Genomic DNA, 24643 nt, shown 5'->3' with positions numbered 1-24643 from the left:
TCGATGCAAATATAAATGGTTAAAGCGGTATAAAGAAGTGAGCATCATCACATTTTGTTTAAAATTATGAAATTCAGATTAGTCTTTTGGGTTCTAATAAAACACTTATTTTCTTAATCTTTTCTTGATAAATCATTAAATTATAAGCTTAAAAAATTAAAAACCACACACACAAAAAGAATACTTACAGGTAGTAGAGTTTTCTTGCAGGGGTGTGTTCCCTTTTCCGATAATCTACCCCAGAATCCAGCTGGACCGTATTGCAATATTCCTATAATGCAGACACACACACACAAAAAATCTTTTAAAACCAGAAAGAGATTTGACCTAAGGATCCCTTCCATGAGATGGTACTCATACCCAACACTGCTTGAATGACCAAGTTACCAGAGACTAGAAAGCCCAGGGCCAATACCAAGCAAATATCACATAAACAGTCTTAAAAAAAAAAAAACAATAAAAATAAGAATGATTAAATGGCCCCTAATGATATTCTGCTATACTCATAATCAGGGATTTAGTCAGCCATCATCAGAGAAGTTTCCTCCTGCAGCAGATGGGAACAAATACAGAGACCCTCAGCCAGATCCACACATACACACACACATACACACACACACACACACACACACACACACACGGGTCAGGGGAGAGAGACCGTAGAATACTCAGCCCTAAATTTGATGTCTACATCAAATCCTTCCCCTAAGAGCTCAGAGAAGAAGAGCAACAGAAGAGGAGACAGAAAGAGTAAGAGCAAAGGAGACGGAGGACACCAGCAGAACAAGGTCCTCTAAATCAACTGAGCAAAGTGCGTATGAACTCACAGACTGAGGCAGCAAGCACAGGGCCTGCACAGGTCTGCACCAGGTCCTCTGCGTGTACACTGTGGCTTTCAGCTTAGTGTTTTTATGGGACACCTGAGTGTGTGACTGTGTAGGTCTCTGATCGTGTGTCTGCTCTTGGGGCTCTTTTCTTTCTGTTGGTTTGCCTTATCCAACTTTGATGTGATAGTTTTACCTTATTATACTTTATTTTGTTGTTAGAAACATAAAATTTTAAAAAATGCTTTGGAAAAATGATCCTGACAAGTGAAAAACAAACAAAAGATCCCTAAGGAATGTGTGCGTGTGTGTGTGTGTATGTATGTATGTATATGTATGTGTGGGTGGGTATGTGTGGGTGTGTGCTCGTGCTCGAGCACATGGGCACGCACGCACCACACACACTAGCATGTGTGTGTGCAGGGTTCCTGAGATATTTCAATAAAATAATGCAATGAACTTAGAAAACAATTTAACTCATGTAAAATTCATAAAATTGAAGTTGCAATATTAAATACTGCCAAGTCCAGCTTGTCCATGCAAGGGCTAGCGTGACAAGGTTCCTGCCATGGGACACAGCCAGCAGGGTGTGGGCCTCCACAGTGTCAGTGGTTGCTGTGAGCATAAGGCTTGTTTGTATAAATATTTATATATTTTTTACTTTATGTCCCCTTCAGGAAATATTCTCCCTGCCAAGGCTAATGACTCCATGATAGTTAGAAGCAGCCTGAGTCCAGAAAACAAGGGTGTCTATGTCTCAGCAAAACAGTAAATGCTGAGATCTTCAGGACAGCCCTTAGGCAGTGGGAAAAAAATCTTTGAAAACATTAGTTCAAAAATATATAATTTAGCCGGGCGTTGGTGGCGCACGCCTTTAATCCCAGCACTTGGGAGGCAGAGACAGGCGGATTTCTGAGTTCGAGGCCAGCCTGGTCTACAGAGTGAGTTCCAGGACAGCCAGGGCTACACAGAGAAACCCTGTCTCGAAAAACCAAAAAAAAATAAAAAAATAAAAAAATAAAATATATATATATAATTTATCAACTATGCAAAATATAAGGATACAATATGAATTGTATGAGGGGCTTCATGAACCTGAAACAGAGGCACCTGCACTATGAGCAAGCTTGCCAGAAAGATACAAAAGCAGGCAGATTCCTGAGTTCAAGGTCAGCCTGGAACGGAGCTAGTTTGGGCCTCGATGTGGTAGAAATGGTAATGTCAGCACAGGATCCCACCCAGCTAGCTCACTGTCTTTGCTTACAAAGGTAGATCTCTGAATTCTTTTGTAATATTTAAAAAAAAATGTGGCTATCTCTAAGAATCAAGAGTCTGGGTAATGGAATGCTGATTCATGAGATAATCAAAAGGAAGCTTGGGGTAATGACTGAATTGATATGTAAATAAAAGACTGGACTTTTGATCTGCAAGAGATGAGCTATCCAGAGTTATCAGAATTGCAAGAGAGAGCAGTCTGGAAACCTGTCTCCACAGAAAACAGCCTGTTAGCTTGTACTGCACAATTTGACCTTGATCTTGAGTTTCTATCACTGCTCTCAAACACTCCTCTCAGGAACCCTCTCCAAGTCAAGGCTGGTCCTTGGCAGGTAGCACCTCCTTCACAAAATATATACAATGCCAATAAAATAGCAATTTAAAAGTAAGTTTTGTATTATGTTTTCTGAAGCTTTGCCAAATCTATGCTGTCAGTAAATTTCCCCAAGTACCTACATTTGGGATTCTTAGAATAGCCAATTTCTATTACTCTGGAAAAGGAAGATGGGAGCTACCAGAAAGAATACTTCAGCACAGAGGTGGAGGAAAAGCAATCTGAGAGACAGCTGTGCTGACATTTAACACCAAATGGCCATTCTCAAGTGATACTTTCTCCAGACCTACGTTCACCCTAACTATTTGCCACTCCCTCATCCCTCCTTCCAGCCATCAGGTCTTCAGTGTTCCCTTCTGTTCTAGAGGCCTCCTTCTACCTGGATCATCCTGTGTCATTAGTCCTTTCTTCACCCAAATAATCTTTCCTTCCGTCCTCTCTGTGGAAGACTCCCCAGAGAGGGGAGACCCTCACTCAAGTCTTGGGACGCAACCGCCCAAAAACCACGAGAGAGAACGGACTTGATGCAACTGCAAGAGGTTTATTCGGGCAGGTTCAGCGCTGAGGCAGAGACTCGTGTCCCATGCAAGGTCAGAGGAGTGACGACCCCCAGGCTCGAGAGCAAGGGATATTTAAAGGACAAAACCACACACCAGAGGGGTAAAGGGGGAAGCCAAGGAGGAACAGAGGAAAATCCCAACCCATATCATAAAAATAGTAGAAAGTTCTCAACTCATTATTTAGCTAGTCACAAACCAGGTGGGGAGTGGGAAACATCCTGTACACATTCTATTCAGGAATGTGACCTTATCCTGACCATTGTAAGCAGCCATTTCCCGGAGTAACTCAGCCAACCTGTATCTTCAGTTCTGCTATCCTTTGTGGTGAGCCAGTTCCCCGAACGACCTAGCTGACCTGCCTTCTGGCTAGTTTCTTCTTTTTGTGGCCAGCTAGTTCCTGAAACCTGTGAGCTTGTTGACCTACAGCCCTAATTCAGACATGGGGTCTCAAACTACCCTACGAATTTTTACATCTTTACATTTGGATATGTACATGTAAACAACACGCTCGCACGTGCACGCACACACACACACCACTCTAAATATCTTTTTGCAAAAACTCATGAACTTTGCAACACCTACCTGGATCAATTAGGGTTTTGTGGGATGGAGGGAACATGTGTACATACATACATACATACATACACACATGTTCACTGAGCAGTAGAGTAATCTAGAGTGTTCAGGACATGTCAAGAAATATTTATAGGATATCCTTTTAGATTGTATTAAACACAAAAACTAAATTTTAAAAAACTTGATGAGGAAAAGTATCTTTATGACTCTATTATATTTTATTAATAAAAATTCCATTTTTCAAATCTCTTAGGCCAAAATACTGAGAACAGTTAACCAGTAAGAATATGTCAATCAATAAGAAACAGGGTCTGTGATCTGTCCCTTGAACTTTTACTTGAGGAAAGTGGAAATGCTGGGCACAGAAGGCCATGCTGTCATCCCAGGTGCTGAGCACAGAAGGCCACACTGTCATCCCAGGTTCTGGGCACAGTGGCCCATGCTGTCATCCCAGGTTCTGGGCACAGTGGGGCACGATGTCATCCCAGGTTCTGGGCACAGCGGGGCACTCTGTCATCCCAGGCAGCACTCAGGAGGCTGAGGCATGAGGACTGTTGTGCATTTAGGAACAGCCTAGCTATAGTGCCACAGTAGGTAACGCTGCATAGACAGACCCTGCAAACAAACTCCAAAACACTGGGACTGGTGACTTAGGGAGAGCCTATTTCAAAACACAAAATACAAACAAGACCAAGGGACAGCTCTGTGATACAAGGCTTGCCTAGATGCAGAGGGCCATCTACTCAGTCTCTAGTACCTGGGAAAAAAGGAGAAAAAACTGGAAATAATGATAGGTACCAAACTGACATGGCACCCGCAGCACCTTCTTAGCTGGTAGTTGGTATATTTCCTCAGGTACTCCTACATGCCAGGTAAGTGTCCAACTGCCCAGAGGCTACCATGCTACAAGAAAACCTAAGCTCTCCATGCAAAGATCCTGAAGGCATGTGACCAGTTCCCAGCTATTCCAGCCTCGGCCATTCACCATGGTGCTGAGGAAGCTGGACGAGCAGCTGAGCTCACAAGAACTAAAGGCTGTAAGAAGTAACTGTTCTTAAGCCTGTACGTGTGTGTTACAGACATGGGCTGTCCACCAATGAATCACGAGAACATACAGCCTGGGCACACCTGGGAGGTAGCATCCTTCTTCCTCCCGAGATGCACTGCTGTATATAGGCACAGGGCTCCTTCTCAATGGCCCAAGGCAGTCCACCCATAGTGGCAACAAGAGCCCATTCTCAGGGTGACCAGTGAGCCAGAGGGACTTGACTGAGGCATATTCAGGACATATCAGTATAGTCTAGGCAATCTTTTGACTTAAAAGCAGAGATCCAGAAAACTAGACTAGAGGATAGGTACATGGGCGGTATTAGGATTATGCAGCTGCCGCTGTAACTTTATTTTGCATAAAATAAGCTCCATGCAGCTGGACCTCTGAAGGAATCAGACAGCTGAGCCTTGGCAGCACACGTTCCAAGAATGGCCCCTGAACCTAACAAAATTATGGCTTCCTAACTGCCTTCACAGTCACCCAGGGCTTATCATTTAAATCCATTCCACGCCTCACTCTCAGAACTGCCTGTAACCTATCACAGCAGAAAGGAGTGCAGCAGCGCGCAAGCGCAAGCGTAGCAGCGCGCAAGCGCACCGTCCCATTCTCGCCGGGCTTCATAGGACCTGTTAAAAACAAAATAAAAGCCCTGCTCATCCATCGGTCCCTTCCTCCATCTCTCTTCCTTTCTACTTTGAATACTGTGGAAAACCCGAGGAAAGAGATTTATCCTCCCCTTTGTCCCTCCTGTGATAGCAAGGGCTCAGCCACCAGCATGATTAAAGAGCCGGTCCTCCTCTGCTTCTCTGAGGAAGCCATCCTGGACAATGAGCAGGGCAGCCATTCATCTGTTCCCTCGGCTGCAGACAGCATACCACAGGGAACCTGTCCGTTCAGGGCCATAAATTTGCCAGGTTCTGTATCTCTTCTCGACTACAATTTATCTTATCTGACCCAATAATCGTAATTTAGCCATCATTTCTTCTCCTTTTCTCTTTTTCTTTCTTTCCTTATTTTTTTTTTTCTGTATTAAAAATAAGGCTAATGGAAGTTTTACAAGCTTCAGTCTCTTTCTGGGTAGCTAACTTCTCAAACATGAGTGATTAAGCCGCAGCAAATGATTGCGTTTGTACTTTCAGTAATCACCACCAAGGAACACCTAATCAGCAGCTAAGAGCTGTAACCAAAGCCCGAGGATATGAGCTCTTAATTGTCTGCAAGAGATTAACTCTCAGTTTATATTTTTAGAGGAAAAATAAACGTCAAATCTTCAGATTGTTTGCACTTACACTAGCCTAGATTCTTCAAAGCGCTTTGCAGAAGGGTGTAAGAGCTGGAAGTTACTCTCTCCAAGTTGAGGACGAACCTAAAGGATCTACCCTCTACCGCATCCCCTAATTTCCCAGTATCTTTTCAAGCCCCGAGTCCTCTTAACAGTGCTGGTTTTCATGCATAAGCACTATCCCAATCAGCCTCCAAGTGAAATTTATTTTCAAATAGTTTGTGTATTTATGTACAAAGGACAAATACAATTAAATAATCTGAAAATGCAATTAGGAAGATCTAGGAGGAACAGGAAGGAGACTGCGTACAGCAGTGAGTGAGCACAAGTCAAAGGCCTTTGACTTTGGGAAGAAAAGTCACTGCACCTCAGCCACTAGCACTGTCCTCCGACCTCCCGTCACAGTGATAGCAACTTGCAATAAGCCCTTAGGGACCAGCGTCTCACAGAATGGCTTTCTATGGCTTCTCCTTCACTCCCAGTCGGGTGCTAAGGTCTTCTCATATGTCTGTGAGATCCTGCTCCCAGGCTCGTATGTCACTAATTTATCTGTCGCTCTGTCGTATTTTCTTTGTGAGTCTGCCAGAACAGTCATACTTCTGTGGCTCTATTTATTCGGTTTTTTGTTTATTTATTGGTTTAGTTTTTAGCTTCTTAAGACAGGGTCTCCTGTAGCCCAGGCTAACCTCTAAGTCACCATATAATGAAGATGATCATGAAGTCCTGATCCTCCTTCTTCCACCTGCAGAGTCTGGGAAAACAGGCATGGACCACAGAGGGCAGCATGGTCTACTGTCCATGGACAGCCGAGGCTCCCAGTTGCTTAGCTTTACCAATAACATAGCAACAAACATTCTTGCAAGTGATTTCTGCTGCACTGTGTCCACACTCATGTCAGACAGACCTCCAACAGGAACCGACTGGCCGCACAGTAAGAGTATGCTTAGCTCCAGTGGACATCAGCGGCTTCTTACGATGGCTGTGCTGATCCACGCTCACACCAGTGGCATGTAAACACCCCTCTTTATCTGCTGCTGCTGCTGCTGTGCTTACAATTAAACCTGTCTGTTCATTGCAGAATCTCAGTATGTAGCCTGGGATAGCCCTGAACTCACTTAGCCCACATTGGCTCAAATTGGTGATCCACCTGTCTCAGCTTCCTAAATGCTGAGATTACAGGCATGTACCACCACTGGTTTACAATTGGTGTGTGTGTGTGTATAGTGTGTCTGTATACATGTATGTGCGTGTGTGGTACACATGAGCATGCCTGTGTCTGTCAAGGCCTGAAGTTTATGTTAGTGTCTTCCTTGCCCACTCTCTATTTTCTGAGGCATGTCCTCTTGCTGAGCCTGGAGACTGCCAGTCTGTATCAGTGTCCCGAGCCAGCTTGCTCCAGGGATCGCTAGCAGCCATCACACCTATCTAGCTTTTAAAAGGCTTCTGGGGACAAACTCAGGCCATCATGTTTGCACAGCCAGCACTTTATCCACTCAGCTAACTCCACAACCCCTCACAACTGGACTTTAAACATGGAGACTGCTTCCTTGGAATCTTCTTATGTTTCATAAATATGCCATGCTGTGTTACATCACAAATGTGCACTCGCAGTTCAACAAGTACCTGCCAACTTCAATACTTATTTTGGACCTGCCTAACAAACTCGAAGGAGCTGTGGCCACAAGCTGCTTCCTAGGTGACTGGGCAGCTAATGATGGTGAGGGCATCTCACTTAGACAGTCTGGTGGATTCAGGTATTTGCCTCAGGCTACCCACCATCACTTAGACAGTCTGGTGGATTCAGGTATTTACCTCAGGCTACCCACCATTTTCTTTTCCTCCCAACCATTGGCAGAATTTCCAATTTGATAAGTTTATTTCCGCTGCCAGTTACTTAGTCATGTCATTTCTCTATCTCTCTTTTATTTTGCAACAAAGGGAATTGATTTCTCAATAAGCTGGTTCAGAACTTCTCCTCCTTTCTAAAAGTAGCACACACCCCTCAGCACTAACTCTAAATATTAATGGCCCAAATTCCCTGAAACAAAAGACATAGACTAGCCAATTGGACTAAAAAAAACGGGTCCGTTTATTTTCTGCCTCATCACACCTCACCACAGGTAGACACCACCTTAGAGTGAAAGGATGGAGCGTGGCATCCACATAGACAGAGCTAGGATGCAAGCAGGCACTGCCACACAATGCCTGGGAAGAGACTCGAGGTAAAACTAGTTGGGGGGGAGGGTGTTTAAAGGTCACTTGATCATGACTGAGGAGGAACCCCTCAAGGAGACATTACAACTCTACACATACACGCTCCAAACACTGGTGGACCCACCTTATAAAACAAGTTCTACAAGATATAAAGTCACAAGTTAACTCCACAATGGTGGGTGGCTTCTGCATGTTATAACCACCAACATACAGGTTGTTCAATCAAAAATAAATCAATCAATCAATAAATAAATAAATGGAAACATTACAGTTAGAATGACATCATAGGTCAAAAGGGCCTTATGAACATCTATACAGAATTCCAAACAAATACCACAGATCACAGCTTTTCCACTAAACTTTCTCTAAGTTAGACCATATATTAGAGCACAACGCACGTCCCAGTGAATACGGGAAGACTGAAATAATTAGCGCTGCGGAGACAGGGGTCATAGATCACATTTGGTATAAAAGTGGGGGACTGTTGGAGTGGGGGTGTAAGTAGGGAGGGGGTGAGAGAAGGGCCGAGGAGAGCACACCAGGAGGCCGACCAAAACTAGTGATGTATGAAAAGTCATAAGGAAACCGCACACTCAGTAATTTTAAAAACCGCAAAGAGTTTGAAGGCCGGTACCCTGTGTGTGTAGACAAGGGCAGTGGTAACTGCAGAGACCCACACCACGTAAAGTACTTAGAATAAGTGACTGTTGTTGGATGCTCAGCCATAAGCAGGGCCTCTAAACCACCTCCTGTAGGGACCAGGGACCATCACCAAAGGTGCAGAATGAATGTAAGGGGAGGGGAAGGGGAGGATATGGCTGTGAACAGCCGTAAAAGCTCTACATAGGACTGGGCTCACTAACATGTCGCAGGCAGGGAGGAGCTCAGGAGAGCCCACCCCTCTCTGAGGGTTTATACATAGTTCATGGTGGTAGGGTGGGGGGGGGAGGTATGAGGAGGAGAAACGACATTTACTTCAGTGGTGTAGCCAGGGGGAAGCTGCCCCGTGCTTCTCTGCATAGCTTCTATGTTTCATGTAAGCAACTGTAGTGAAATCCAGTGAGGTAGCAAATAAATTAAAATTAAAAATTAAAAATCGGGGGACACGAAAGTAGAAGAGAACTCGCTGGAAGGAGAGAAGGGGCAACGGGAGCTGGGGGGGGAGAAGCAGTGCGAGATATGATCAAAACACAGTACATGCAGTGCGATAATGTCTTGATGAAGCCCATTATAAATAATTAATATGTATTAATTCAAAAGGGGAGCAAAGAAATGGTGGGGGAGCCCAGGACGAGCACTGAGCAATACAGCCCAAGAGAGGAACCACACGTTACAAATGTCAGGGCCGCAGACACGGAGCTGCCTTAGCTGGGCGTATCTCCGATCATAACCAGTGTGCCCAGGATGCTGGGCAGGGAGCTATGGAGTTTACTGTTTGCCGCGCTTTGGTGGCTTTGGTCCAGTCTTTTCTTCTCCTTTGCCCATTCCTCCCTCTTGGATTGGGGATGTTTGCTATGTCCCACTACAGGAGTATAGAACTTGTAGTTTTGATTTTATAAGGACTGCCTTGAGTCTCAGAAAAGATTTTAAACTCTTGAAAAGTGTCAGGTCTGTTAAGACTATGGGACTTTTGAAGCTGGCTTGAAGTCATTTTGCACTGAGAGAGAGCTCGGACCCTTTGGGGTTTCAAGTGTGGGTGCTATGATCTGAATGTGCAGTCTCTCCTGGCTCATGCTTTGAGTCCTCGGTACCCAGCTTGTGGCAGGTGTGAAGGCTGTGGAGAAAGTGTGGTCACTAGGAACGGGCTTTAGAAAGTTGTACCTGATCCGGGTTCAAGCCTTGTCCTGTGTCCTGGTCCATCATCAGGACTTTCTGCCAATGTGAACTGAAGCCTCTCTGAAATCTCGATCACCAGATAAAAATCAAAATAAACCTGCCCTCCCTTAAGGTGCTCCTGTCACCGTAACTGCCTTCGAGGTCCTCTTGTTTACACTTGGATGAACAACAACAACAAAAACCAATATCATTCTTCTACGTGGCAACAAAAGTCAGAAAGCATCTGGGCTGTCAAGAACGATTTGAATGGCTGAAGGAACAACACACTGATAACGGCAGAGCATCCGACGAAGGGAACTTGATAAAGCCACTAGGAGCATGTACAGAAGGAGCAGAAGATGGCCTTGGTACTGAGCTGGTCTGGTATAGAAAGGGATTTCAACAACTCACACTCCAGCAGCCTCACTTATAGAGCTGGGTTGTGAGCACAACTGAGGTGTCCAAGCGTTCACTCTTCTCCTGAAGCAATGAAGTTTTACATATGTTGAAAAATACATTCAAGGTAGCCAAGCCTCCATTCTTTCCAAAAGGGCAAAGCATCAGAGGCTGGTGGGATAGCTGACCAGACTCCACACAGCACTGAAGGAGTGTCTCTGTGGTCAGAACTCTGAAGAACACTTCAGACACCACCACTGCCACCATCCACAGAAGAGAGGCACCAGCTTGGAGGGACTCTGTTGTCAACCAGGTCTTATTTGGAATGCCAACGATTTACTTTCTGTCTTCTAATCTAGATAAACCGATGTCCTTTGTAACACTTAGGGGGCTAGAGAGAAGGCTCAGCTGTTAAGTGCACTGCTTGCTCTCTTGTAGAGGCCCCAGATTTGGTTGCCAGCACCTACATGGAAGCTCACAACCTTTATCTAGTTCCAGGGGAACTGACACCCTCTTCTGGCCTCTGAGGTAACTGTATGTACATGGTGCACTTTAAATCCATGCAGGCAAAACAGCATACACACACACACACACATACAAAATACATAAATATAATAAATATAACATAATAAAAATAAATTAAATTAAATATTTGGACTCATAAAATACAGTATTTATCATATTTAAAATATCAGTAAAAACTGTAGAAAACCTAAACCAGCTATATAAAACCTTGAATGTCATTTAAGACCATTTCAGTTCCCTGGGCCAACTTGGTGATCCAGTCAGAAGTGACAAAATCTTGTCCATATGTTGCTATAATCATACAGTGGCAATTGATTGATTGGTTGATTGGTTGACTGATTGATGATGTCAGTAATTTGGGTGAATGCAAAGTCATATATCAATGCTATTTTCTTTTTGCCCATATGTTTTGTTTTTCTTTGTAAAGTTAGCTTAGAAAGTAGCAGGTTTCAAAATGGGATTTTCATACATATTTCATTTTGGTTGATTCTTCCCTCGTTAAGAGTTTAATCCCCGCCGGGCGGTGGTGGCGCACGCCTTTAATCCCAGCACTTGGGAGGCAGAGGCAGGCCGATTTCTGAGTTTGAGAGTTTGAGGCCAACCTGGTCTACCGAGTGAGTTCCAGGACAGCCAGGGCTACACAGAGAAACCCTGTCTCGAAAAACAAAACAAAACAAAATAAAACAAAACGAAACAAAACAAACAAAAAAAAGAGTTTAATCCCCAATGTGAAGTTATCAGAAGATGGGAAATTAATCCCACTAGTATCTAGAGATGGAGCTTCTGGAAGACGATTGGGACCCGTGCATGTCACCAGGGCTGAGCTCCCATGACTGAATACCGACATCAGAAGACACATATGTACAGCATGCACATGTACACAGCATGTATCAAGTATGCAGGCTGGCACCGGTCTCTTGCTATGTAATACCCGCACTGTCTCAGAATCTACCAGCCAAAAGACACTCACCAAATGCTGCCCATAGACCTAGGTCCAGAACCAAGAAACCAAGCAAAACTGCCATTTGAAGACCTTTCCACCTGAGTATCCATCCCATGTGCAGTCACCAAAGGTAGATGCTGATGTGGAAGTCAGGAAGTGCATGCTGATAAGAGCCTGATATGGATGTCTCCTCAGAGGTCTTCAAGAGTCTGACATATTCAGAGGCAGATGCTCACAACTAGCCATTGAACTGATCATGAGGTTCTCAATGGAGGAGTTAGAGTGAGGACTGAAGGAGCTGAAAGGGTTTGTGGCACCATGAGGAGAGCAACAATACCAACCAACCACAGCTCCCAGGGTCTAAACCACCAGCCTGGGAGCACTTAGGGAGGGATCCAGGGCTTCAGCTGAATACGTAAGAGTGGAGGGCCCTGCCGGGCACAGGTGGAAGGAGAGATCCTTGACCTCATGAAGCCTGGACGCCCCAGGGGGTGGGAATTTTGAGGGTGGGAAAGTGGGAGTCGGGAGGTAGGTGGGGGTTACATCCACAGAGAAGAAGGAGGAGGGGTAAGGGGATAGGGGGTTCCCGGGTGGGTGGGGGATGGGGTAAGGGGACAACATATGAAATGTAAATAAAATATCTAATTTAAAAAAAAAAGAATATGAAAAAAAAGAATAAAAAAAAATCTGGAGCCAGGACTCCAGAGTTTTAAATCACCCTCAAAAAAAAAAAAAATACTCTAAGGTATTTTGTAATACCATAGACAGGAGTGGGGCTAACACACGTACCATTCAAGTTATTTTATCACAGGGGCAAAAAAGCAAAACAAAGATTTCTAAAGTTAATATGAAGAGCTGTTTCTGTTCATCAGAAAAGTGGAAACAGTTGAGGAGAAAAGGCACCCAGAGTCCATGTGTTTCTAATTGTAAGGTGTCCTGTGTCCATTTAGCACAGAAGATGGCCCACTGACACTCCAAAGCTATGGAGTTCTAACTTCTAACATCCTCACGGAGGAATCAAAATGATAACTGCAATCATTTTGTAAGGAGTTAATTTATGAACCAGCAAAATGGCTCAGCAGGTAAAGGTGCCTGACTCCAAGGCTAATGACCCGAGTTCAATTCCCAGGTCCCATGTGATGGAAAAAGAAAATGGACCCCGAAAATTGTCTCTGACTTCCACGTTTGTGCCATGGCATGCCCTCCCCAAATAAACAAATAAATCTCATTAAAATAGTTTTTTCCAGAATTGAAAGAAGTTAATTTATGACCTGGTGAGATGACTCAACAGGTAAAGGACCTACCTCAAAGCCTGAGGGCCTGAATCTAATCTCAGAGCAGCACGTGGTACAAGGACAGAACTGACTCCTCTAAGCTGTCCTCTGACGTCTACATATGCTACAGCATGCATGTGCACACACACACACTAACAAAAAATTGTTGAAATAAATTTACAACAGCCTCTTAAACACAACTCAGACTGACATACCTACAATCCCATCAATTTACAATAAAATAAAACTATATATTTAGCATATATACAGATATGTCTACACATGAATCTACACAAAAATACTTTAAACTAAGATTTCATAGTGACTCTTCCAGAGGAGGGAAGGAGACATGAGGTAGAGTGGAAAGTGGGTAAAAGAGTGAGAGGAAAGAGGTAAAAGGGGGCTTCTGTTATTTAGTAAACATGCACACGCACACCATGGTTACACTGTTAAGCCCAGGAGCGATTTCTTTACCACTAATAAAATTTTATAAGAGAAAAGATCTTCCTTCAAGCACTTTGTGTATTATGCCCTAAAAGCAATCCTCAGAAGAAGCTGACAGCTGCGTGTCTTACTGGAATCACAATCATTAGTGCTGCCAGCTCTGTCTTAGTGCACAGCTGTAGCTAACACTCCAGTCTTTACCTGCTGTTAACTTTATCCAGGACAACCAGTGTCCTCAATCCTGACGGCAAACAGAAAGGTAAAGTGACACAGGACAGGTATAAAGAGGTTCAAACATGCACCCTGAGACAATTTTTTGGAATAACTGTCCTACCAAACACAAAACTAACCTTTATTTTCTCCCACAAAAAGAAACTATACAAGATATCTTCCAGAACAGGAATCTCCCAGAGTATATGTTGCTTTGAAAAAAATCTAGATTATTCACAACCAAAAATCTACCTAAAGGATTTTTTTCTTCTATACAAATAACCAGGGTAAGAAAGAACTTGCCCACCAACATGAACAGAACACAATACCTTGCTGGCTGTATTGGAAATGTGCAAAGTTCACAACACATGATTCTTAAGAGTCATACTCAAAAATCGTGGAGTTAACTGAATCCTAATAAAATATTTAGCTTCAAAACCAGCCTCTGATTTTCTCTGTACACTTGATTAATAATAGTCTATGGTATCCAATATGGCGTTTATAAAAGTCTAAACTCCAGTTCTTCTCGTTCTTCATTTAATTTGCTCAACTTTTTCTCTGCCAGTGATCGTTAGTGCTTTTCTCTGAGGATGGAAAGAAAGAAACAAGGCAATCCCATAGTTATTCCTAGTAAAAGAAACTGAGAGCTGGGCCTGGTGGCGACGCCTGCAATCCAGCACTCAGGAAGCAGAGGCAGAAGGATTTCTGCATTCAAAGCCAGCCTGGTCCACAGAGTAGGTTCCAGGACAGCCAGGGCTACACAGAGAAACCCTGTCTTGAAAAACAAAACAAAAAACAAGAATGAGAACAAACAAAGAAAGTCACTGAGGGGTAACGTTAAGCTGTTAGCTAAAAACAAGTTTTGAGGGCTGGAGAGATGGCTCATCGGTTAAGAGCACCGACTGCTCTTCCAGAGGTCCTGAGTTCAATTCCCAGCAACCACATGGTGGCTCACATCCATCTGTAATGGGCTCTGATGCCCTCTGCTGGTGTGTCTGAAGACAGCAACAGTGTACTCACTCATACATAAAATAAATAAATGAATCTTTAAACAAACAAACAAACAAACAAGCTTTGAAACTCAAGTCACCAGCTAGAAGACCGTGGCCAGGTGAGTAAGGCAGACTCCATGTCCACACAACAAAGCTACGAATTCTACCCAAAGGTTGTAATGTATGAAGTATACAAACATAATGAACATGCACACACACACACACACACACACACACACACACACACACACACTGTGCAACATGGTCTAGTGGAAGAAACTCTCAGTAAAGAACAGAAGTCTGGATTGTAAACCTGGTTCTGCTGCTAGCTGGACAATCTTAAGGAAATGACAGCACAATTTAAAGGTGACCTATGGACGCTCTTGGTTTTTATGCCATATGGAAACTACACAGATATGTGAGATGATTGGAATGGTTGTGTGGTTTTCACACACACACACACGTGCACATGCAAGCACGCATGCACACACATACACACACACACATTACTACTTTGGGTTGTAAAGAATTTGAAAGGTTACTTTAGATATTATGAAAGAGTTTAACCAGATAACCAAAGTTTACTAACATATGTATCCTACCGAGCATTTTAGGCTAAAGGATAGAATATACGGGTCCCCATGCAGAGCATACAGATTCCCGTGCATCTTTGAAGACAATGACAAAGTTCTTTTTTAATAAAACCAAAAAAGTAAATTAAGTACTAGTTATGGTTAGTAAGAATATATTCTAATTATGCATTCAGAAGCCTTTCTACACATTCTAACTTATGGGCCAACATATAGTCTAGCTTTTGTTAATTTTATGTGCATATATAAAATGAGACAATGCTGTCTCAATAGCCTATGTATAATACAACTTAAAAACGGAAAATGAAGATACAGACCCGGTCAACAGCAAACGCACACACAAAGCATTTTGTGCCAAGCACCCCTAGTACAATTATGATTTTGACAGAGAAAAAGTAAATTCACATAGTAGGAAAACAATGTCTTAGGCTTTTGGAGCCTGGAGAACTTGGCCAAACTATTGTTCACTGTGCACAGTTTGTGTCTTCACGCTCAGATGTTGTTGAAACAGCAGACTTAAAAGGAATAATGTCAATGAATCCTACCAAGCACTATACGTGACCTCTGGGGTAATTAGCAATCATTCAAAAGCAACAAGACTAAAATGTTCTATTCTTTATTACTGTCAGCTCTTATCTTGATCAGCATTTTAATAAAGATGGTTCGTTTCTAAGACAGTTTCATGAATCAGTCATAATTACATTCTGACATGCAGTGAATAGTAAAGCAAAACTAAATATCACTTCATCAACCTTTCTAACCTTTATGCAAGTATTAACTGTAAATAATTCTTACACAGTCCTACAACAGGGGAGCTGCATATTTCTTAGCTCCGTACAGACTTTACCCCAAATGAATTTCCTGTGACCTATACCTGAAAAACACAATCAGCCGTAATTATCCAGTTTTGTGAGATGTTCAGGTGTTGCCTTTCAGAGTTCAAATCAACTTCAAGTATAAAAGGCTACTTTATTCTACAAATGGCACAATATGCAAAGTGGGTTAAGTAGCCAAAAGCATCTCAGAGCATTGTGGCTTGAAAGAAGTCTGCTCGGAATCACGACGTCACAGGAAAGCTATCCTTAAGCAGTGACACTAACAAACATTGATTCGTACATGACATACGAGGAATAGACGGCGGCGACTGAATTACACCTGAGGGCTGCTGGAAGGAGGACATTAGAGGGAATGCGGTGAGGCACTTAGGATCTGAAGGGGAGATTTTTTTTTCATGCGATGCCAAATCGCTGATGGGAACGGTTGGAAGTGTGTCAGAAACAGACTTGCAGAGGGGCACTGCTCTGTGCCCGAGCAGTGTGTCTACCTATCTCGGCTTTCCCCACACCCCTGCAAAATAGATGGGTTACTCCTGAGTTTGCGGGTGGCTAATCTATTTTTGCTGGGGATCAATTTGAAAATATGTTTGGCCATCCAAGGGAACATAAATCAACTAGCAAAATAAATGAATACTGGATTTTAGGTGAGTTGGTGGTTTCTGAGCACTCAGAATTTTCAAAATAAATGCAAGGCTTTTTCTCCAAAAGGCTCTTCCTTCCCAGGAGTGAGACGACAGTGCACAGACCATTGTGGACACACAGCCAGGATGTGACCTTGGCTCAAAATTAAAATGAAGTTTACAGTAAATATACTGAGTGATGTTTTAACCAAGCTGATCTCACTTAAAAACTTAAGTCCTGTAACTAATAACATACTTTCATTTTACATAATGTTCTTTGCAAAAATCAATCTAAAATTACTCCATGTGCGGTTTCTTATCATCTTTCTTATAAAGCAATCTTACTAGAATGTTACCGATTTGAAGAAAGAAAAATTCACCAAACCAGGAGGGACTGAAAGCACAGAAATGTGTTTGTCTTCTGTGTGATAAATTTTGTTTAATTTTTCTGGTTGGCTCTCCTGCACAGCCATCCTTTCTAGAGGTGCAAACTAAGGAGTGGAGAGAAGTTTTGGTTTAAAAGAAAAAAACAACAGATTTCCCAGGGGCAAAAAAAACAAAGTGTGATTAAGGTTTAAACAAAGGTAAAGATGGCGCCCTCAGAGGCCTGATGAGGAGGCCTGATGAGGTCCGCCATCTCATTAAGGACAACTGGAAACTCGGGATGCACTTCTGTTTCAAGAGAATCCAAAAGTCCTTGGTATAAAGCAGACGGGGGTGCGGGGGCCCTTCGGTCTTTCTGTACCACAACCATTATGTCAAAAGTATAAAACACTGCCTGTGTGCAGCCAAGCCACAGTGACTCTTCCAACATCAAAGCCTTTGCACCACCAGAGCTTTTTTTTCTTCAAAATTTATTCAAGCTAAGGGCAGAGAGACAACGATTCATACACGCTAATTATGTCTAATTATCTATTCCCTTTTCTGACCAGCTCCGGCCAGGGCTAAATGCTATCTGGATTTCTCACAACCTCCCTCTGCCCTGTCCATCCCGCCCCACAGTGGAGGCTTTGAAGAAAACAGTTGTGGCTTTTCAGAGTCTCCTCAATGTGGAGTTCAAGCAAATTAAATAATGATTCTGTTAGCTTTGACACGTTCGTGCGTTAAATATGAGGACCTCTTGGTTAATTTGGCAAATTCCTCACAACTCTTCATGGGTAGATCATAGTCACACCGCCTTCGTGGGCGCGTCTCCTCAAGTTCGCTTTTCATGATCCAAATGCAATGTTTATTGGATTAAAGTTCTTCTCTGCAGCCCTCTATGGTGGCCTGTGACAAGGAGCTTAAAAGTTCTTTTAATTGGCTTGAGTTTTAAGGGACGGGAAAGGGAGAATTCTATTTCACATTACATCACTAGCCAAGAAAATTGCCATGTGTAATTAAGCCAATTTATCTCATGATTCAAAGAAGCCACTAATTCATATTTAAGACACACTTCCTTTAGACCATTTTTGTCACCACAGAACGGATTCCTTGTAATTAAATTGAAAATAACTATTTATTCAAGGACAAAAATTCAAGTCTTAAACTATATATTTTCATGTAAGCCACAGCTGCTTGTATTTCAGTTAAAAACAAGTCTATAACTAGTATATTTTACAGAAAATCTGTATTTTCATTTTACAAGACAGGAAAAATATTTTTAAAACCATATACTCCAAATTATTTTCCTATAGGTTATTTAACACAAAGTATTCATCTGGGGAAAAAATTGGATAAGAATTACATCTTAAAATTGCTTCACAAAAGTTTTTAAATTTTAATCCTATTTATCCACTCAAAAAAACAAAACAAGAACATGATTGCCAATGAAGTTTAATTCTTCTGTCAATATATGTTTTATTAAGTAGACTTTTCTCAAGCTTATATGAAATAAGTTCATAGGTGACAACACTTTGGATAGACATCCTTAGTTTACTTGGGCCTAAGAGACACTTATTACAGAAATGCATATCAAATGATCATTTTGGGGGGTCTTTCAAACACCCTACAGGACTCTAACCATGGGAAGCCAGGGTCTCTTGAATCATACATAATACATACATGCATGCGAACATGCGAACATGCAAACATACATGAATATTACGTATTTTCAGTCTTGGAGATTGAACCCAGGCCCTGGTCAACTATTGGTCAGATATCCTCTGTCTTAGCCCTATCTGTAGCCTTCTTTCTCCTTGATTGTTTTGTTATTCATGGAGAAACAGTCTCACTTGGTCTGTATGCCAGGCTGGCTCAAAGTTCACTCTGTAACTCAGGCTGGCCTCAAACTTGGAGCAATCTTCCTTCCTCGGCCTGAGACCTGGGATGAAAGGCATGAGTCATGCTGCCCAGTAATTCTATACAGAGTGAAAGAATAACAGGCCTTGAGTGTATATTGATTGAGTAATATTCATTCAACACAATCTGTGTTGTTGTCAGTATTTAAATGGTTGTGGTGAAAGGGATAGAATGCTGACTGTGCTTTGTCAGAAGAATAGGTTTTTGTTTTTTAGGCTACTTCCAACTGGACTAATATTAGCCATGAGGGTTGGATTGGCTAGCAATTATTTCCCTTCCCATCAGGTTTTGATCAGGTTCTGGGAACAGGTGACACATCAGGGCTGTCTTTTACATTTGGGTAAAAATCCTGTTCACCCTGCTGCCTGCCACTCACAGACTGTTCTGTGTGATTTTTTTTTTTGATTTTTTGAAATGCTGTTTGTAGATTTTAAAGTTAAGAAATTCAGTATGAATCCCACTTTCTTTGTGGGGCTTTCAGTGACGGTTTAAGTGTCCTGGGCATTAGCCTATGTCTTGTTCTTCACACAGATGTGTGACTCAGAATCTGACTGTCACTGCACAATGACAATGAGCTGTCCCATTTTGAAAATCCTTTATTTCCCCTTAAAAGCTAAAATTGGGGTGATTGGTTATTGGCATGACAGCTGCAAGCTGGTGGACTACAACCTGCAAAGCATTCTACAGTGTAAGTGTCTTCCGTTAATGCCGTTTAGAGAATGACATTGGAGAACAGTGAAGTCCCAACATCAGCTCTTAGGAAATGACCATTTCTGACAAACCATTGCTCATTTGGAAGTATTTCTGTTATAATTTGATTTAGCGTGAGCTGATTTTAAATATGCAATGTATAGATACTTAGTAATTAAAGAGACTGAGTTTTGTTGTTACTAAGTTTGTACTATTTAATATGCAGGAATGACTATACATCTCCTTCATAATATTTCTGGACTGTTACATTTTCTTGATCAGAAATGTTAAAGCCGTATCCTGGTCTTTATTATTTTATTTTCTGAGAATCTTTTCAGAAGGACTCTTAGTCTGTTAATGGACATTTTGAGAATGTTCTCATGCTGTGTTCTTCAGTAGAAAACTTTAGAAAAATTGTTTATGACCTTAGGCAAACTGCTGAGGCCTTTGTCTTTTGTCCAGCCCCAGCGCGGGCGCTAGGGTTTTAGAGTTGCTAAACAAATGGCTCTTGCCCTCTGTCCTGCTACGGTTTTCACGACTGCTGAGATGGATTTGCTGCTGTGTTCCTGATGCCTTTTGGCACAGGAACTCACAGTATTGAATCATCAGAGTCAGCCTTGTGGGCAGTGTCTACCTAGCTGAAGTCCACTAGGCTATCCCCCACCATCCCAGTCAGCCTTACTGTGTGACATCACCCTTCCTTAGCACGATGGTGGTTTTACTTAGGAGTTGCCTTTTCAATACTAAAAACTGAAAGAAACAAAGGAGAACAGAAGTAGCAGAGCAGACTCCTGCATGCGTCATCAGTGAGGGCCCACACACTGTCTGGGAAAGGGCAGGGGAGACATGGTTAGGCTTTCCAGACCAGTAGTCTCTACTGTGGGGACTCAGCCCTGTAGCTACAGTGTGAGAAGACCTATAGATAACATACCAAAAAAAAGAAAAAAAAAAAAAAAACAAAAAAACATGAAGCTTTTCAATAAAGTTTTATTCACAAAAGTAGTTGGCAGGCTAGATTTGGCTACTGCCTATGTATGCTGACCTTGGTAACAGATTATTCTGTTTCTGTAAACTGCTACAGTGCAGAGGCTGAGATAGATATGTGCAATTGTAAAGAATGATCTTTGGGCTGGAGAGATGGCTCAGTGGTTAAGAGCACTGCCTGCTCTTCCACAGGTCCTGAGTTCAATTCCCAGCAACCACATGGTGGCTCACAACCACCTGTAGCGGGGAATTCGATGCCCTCTTCTGGTGTGCCTGAAGACAGTGACAATGTACTCACATACATGAAATAAATAAAACATTTTTTTAAAAAAGAAAAGAATGATCTTGTGTAGATACCAGCAAAAGTGTTAGCAATCTTATTGGTACACATACTTTAGAAAACTGACCCAACATATAAAAACCACAATGAACAAATACTACATAGTATCATCTGGCCAGTAGGGAGTTTCATCGGACTTTAATGATTGCTATATTAACCGTCTTTTTTGTATAAGAGGAAGAAATGCCTACACGGTCCTTTTTATTTGCACGCACCAAATACATCTTGCTTTTATTTGGAGGCAGGGAGGAGGAAATCTACGTTTTATACAAATGCTCAAAGCCTCCAGTAAATGGAAGAATAGTAATGATTAGTTCATAAAATATTAATGAATTTAATTACTAATCACATTTTAAATTTCCAGTCTTCATGTTTTCATCCTTTCTATACAGTCTTCCCCCGAGATCCTGCCTTTGGGGTTTTCCTAGTAACTTTTGACTCTTCCAGTCTGCAGGTAAGTACCATACTCTCCTTGGGAGAGTTCTGACCTCCGCCCCTTTCTCTGTTCGAGCTGCTCTGCTCTGCCACGCACTCCAGCGTCTCCAACTTAATTCAATTACAGAAGTGCTCACATGACATGGTAAGAATGTTATTGCCTGAAATGTTTAATCAGATTCAATTCAACCACCACCAATTATTTTACTGTAATATCTCTATTTATAAGTTATTCACTTTGACTGGTGGTATGAAATCTTAAAAGTAATTTGCTCAGAAAATTTTATAAAGACTATAATTCCTACATTACCATGTATTCAAAAGTACATATCTGTGGGTTTTTTTTTTTTTTAAATTTAACTCCCTCTGAAATGTAGCAGGGATTTGTTTGTTTGTTTGTTTGTTTACTTATTTATTTATACATACACTGGCCCATTTATTTGGGGCAGGGTCTCACAGTGTAGTCCAGGCTAGCCTTGAATATGCAATCCTACTGCCTCAACCTCTCGAGTGTCAGGATTACAGGAGTATGCCACATTTGCCATGTCGGGGGGATTAGATATGCACAGTGACCTAACTAACCAGAAACCATGTGTTCTTTTTATTATTTCACCTTATGTGCTTGGGTGTTTAGCTTGACCGTATGTGTGCAGCACCCCTGGAAGGTAGACGGCAGCACTGGATGATGGGAAGCTGGAGTTCCGGGCAGTTGTTAGCTGCCATTTGGATCCTGTGAATTAAACACCACTCAATGAAAAGAGCGGTCAGTGTTTTTCACCACTGAGCCATCTCTCCAGCCTCATCATGGTGGGACCTTTATTACGGGATCTACTTGGAAAGGACAGGTCTCACATCAACTCGGGGATCTTCTCCACTTAACCTCTTTTCTTACTAACTATAGAGTTTTCCTTTATCCTGGAGTTAATCACACAACAGAAAAATATAGTATTCTTGGTGGGGTTAGGCAAACACACAGTGAACACTAAATCTGGACTTTTCTGTTTTATGAAACCTATTTTCTACTTTACCCTTAGGTCCTTATTTCTTCAGATGTATGATTTGTGATCAGTGACTCAGAAGGCTGAGTCAGGAGGGCAATGAGTTCAAGTCCAACATGAACAAAACTGGAAATCCTTCTCACACACACTCCCTGACACACGAATCGAGTAGCATTTGAGATACTTTGTCTCGGTATGTTTCTGTGTGTACATTATTTTCATACGTTCATGACTTTAGCAAGCTCTTGCATTACGCTGTGCTCTCAATGTCTGTGATTAGTAGGACTTCTGGAAAATCATTCCCTGAATAATTACACTAGATCCTCCCTTGTGAGCGTGGTCACCGTTTACCTAACCGCGCCTCTAAACATGTGAAATAAAGTAAGAACAAAACTTTGTGCTTGTTGCTACTTTTAACTGTTTTCATATTTATACTTTTTATGTCTATGGAAAAACAGGGCTGAGCTAAGGGAAAAAAACTGTCTTTTTGTTTATAATTAAAATCCAAGGTGCTGGGAGTGAAGGCTGGGCTCAGAGGCCCTGAGTACACCACAGGGAGGAGGGAAAGGCGGAAGAACAATTTCAGCGCTCATGTCTTGAACTGCGAGGACAGTGGAGACAATTATACTGGCAATGGTAAGTGGCCTGGGGACCTCAAAGTCTACCCCTAGTGACAAATGTTCTCCAGCAAGGTCACCAACTGGGGACCAAGTCTTTAAACATCTGAGTCTATGTGGGACATTCTCACTTAAATCAGCTCATTCTGCTCCCTGGCCTCTATAGACTTGAGGTCATATTATAACAACAACACAGTTAAGCCTAAATCCATAAGTCCTCAACTCTTTCAATATCAATATTGTTTAAAAGGCACAAATCTTTTCTGAGACATATGCTATCTCTTAACTGTAATTCCCTATAAAATAAAAAATAAAATAAAATTTCATACTTTCAACATGTAGCAGCACAAAATACACACACTCCATTCCTGGAACCAAATTCTATATTGGTTACTTTTTCATTGCTGTGATAGAGAACCACGACCGCGGCAGCTTAGAGAAGAAGCTTACTTGGGCTCACATTTCCTGAGGGTTAGATCTTCAATGGCAGAAACAGCATGGCACTAGACTGGAAGAGGATGCTGAGGGCTCAGCTCTCAAACCACACGTACAAAACAGAGAGAGTGCACTGGGAATGGTACTAGGCTTTGAGGGTTCAGTGACATCATCCAACAAGGCCACACCCAAGCCTCTCCAAACAATGTCATTAACTCGAAACCGAGTACTCAAATACCTGAGACTATGGTGCCATCACATGCACACCACCACTGACAGTAAGGTGAATTATTGCTAAGGACATATAACTTAGCAAAAAACAAGCCACACAAAACTGGGAAGCATGTAAGCATTCTGAATAGCCAGAGCAAACAAATATTCTCTGAACACCAATAGATTCACCAAAGCACCTAGCCTAGAGTTTAGATGAGTCACTCACAGAGGTGCTGAAATAGACCTGGATACATACACCCTAACATTACTTAAAAACAACCCTCAAAGTGGTGCATGCCTTTAATCCCAGCACTCAGGAGGGAGAAACAGGCAGATCTCTGTGAGTTCAAGGCCAGCCTGATCTACTGAGAGAGTTCTAAGATAGCCAAGGCTACATAGAACCTTGTCTCAAAAACCAACCCTCAATAGACTAAGCTTACCTGCAAGGCATTTAGCCACTGCCAAATTAAAAAAAAAAAAAAAAGAAATCTTACCCCATTTAAAGGAAATAATAGACTCAATGCAATGAACACTGTGTCTTAGCATCTGATCTAAACTATCAGATTTGAAGGAATAAATCGACAATCAGAAATAACTGAGATGGTAGAACTTACATATGAAGACATTTAATAAGGAGGCTTCCACTTTGGGGATGTGGAGGTGTATAATTTCAAACCCTGGAAGTTACTTATAAAGCAAATATTAAAAGACTCTGAAAGCATCAACATGGAAGACAGCCCCAATACCTAATGAGCAGCAGGGATGACATTTCTCCAGAGTGCATCTTCTAATGAAAGCCAGCCAGCAGGGAAAAGCTTCTAGCCCAGGGCCAGTTCAATTTATGATTTGGTGTGTGTGTGTTTACACTGACCGATTGAGGGGGGGGGGGG

At 42.2% G+C, this 24643-nt stretch overlaps 1 protein-coding gene across 2 annotated transcripts in view; it reads right to left on the bottom strand.

Annotated features, from left to right (window-relative positions):
• Positions 1 to 24643, bottom strand: part of Afg1l (AFG1 like ATPase) — a 161622-nt gene that overhangs the window by 49860 nt on the left and 87119 nt on the right. For both annotated transcript variants that reach the window (XM_028769041.1, XM_028769042.1), the window contains exon 8: positions 189 to 271. In XM_028769041.1, coding sequence (XP_028624874.1) covers positions 189 to 271 — 83 coding nt within the window. The remainder of the gene's footprint in view (positions 1 to 188; positions 272 to 24643) is intronic.

This window comes from Grammomys surdaster, unplaced genomic scaffold (genome assembly GCF_004785775.1).
Source record: "Grammomys surdaster isolate TR1022 unplaced genomic scaffold, NIH_TR_1.0 190, whole genome shotgun sequence".
NCBI lineage: Eukaryota > Metazoa > Chordata > Mammalia > Rodentia > Muridae > Grammomys > Grammomys surdaster.
Note: the sequence above shows the minus strand (reverse complement) of the source record. Positions and strands in the feature narration are given on the sequence as shown.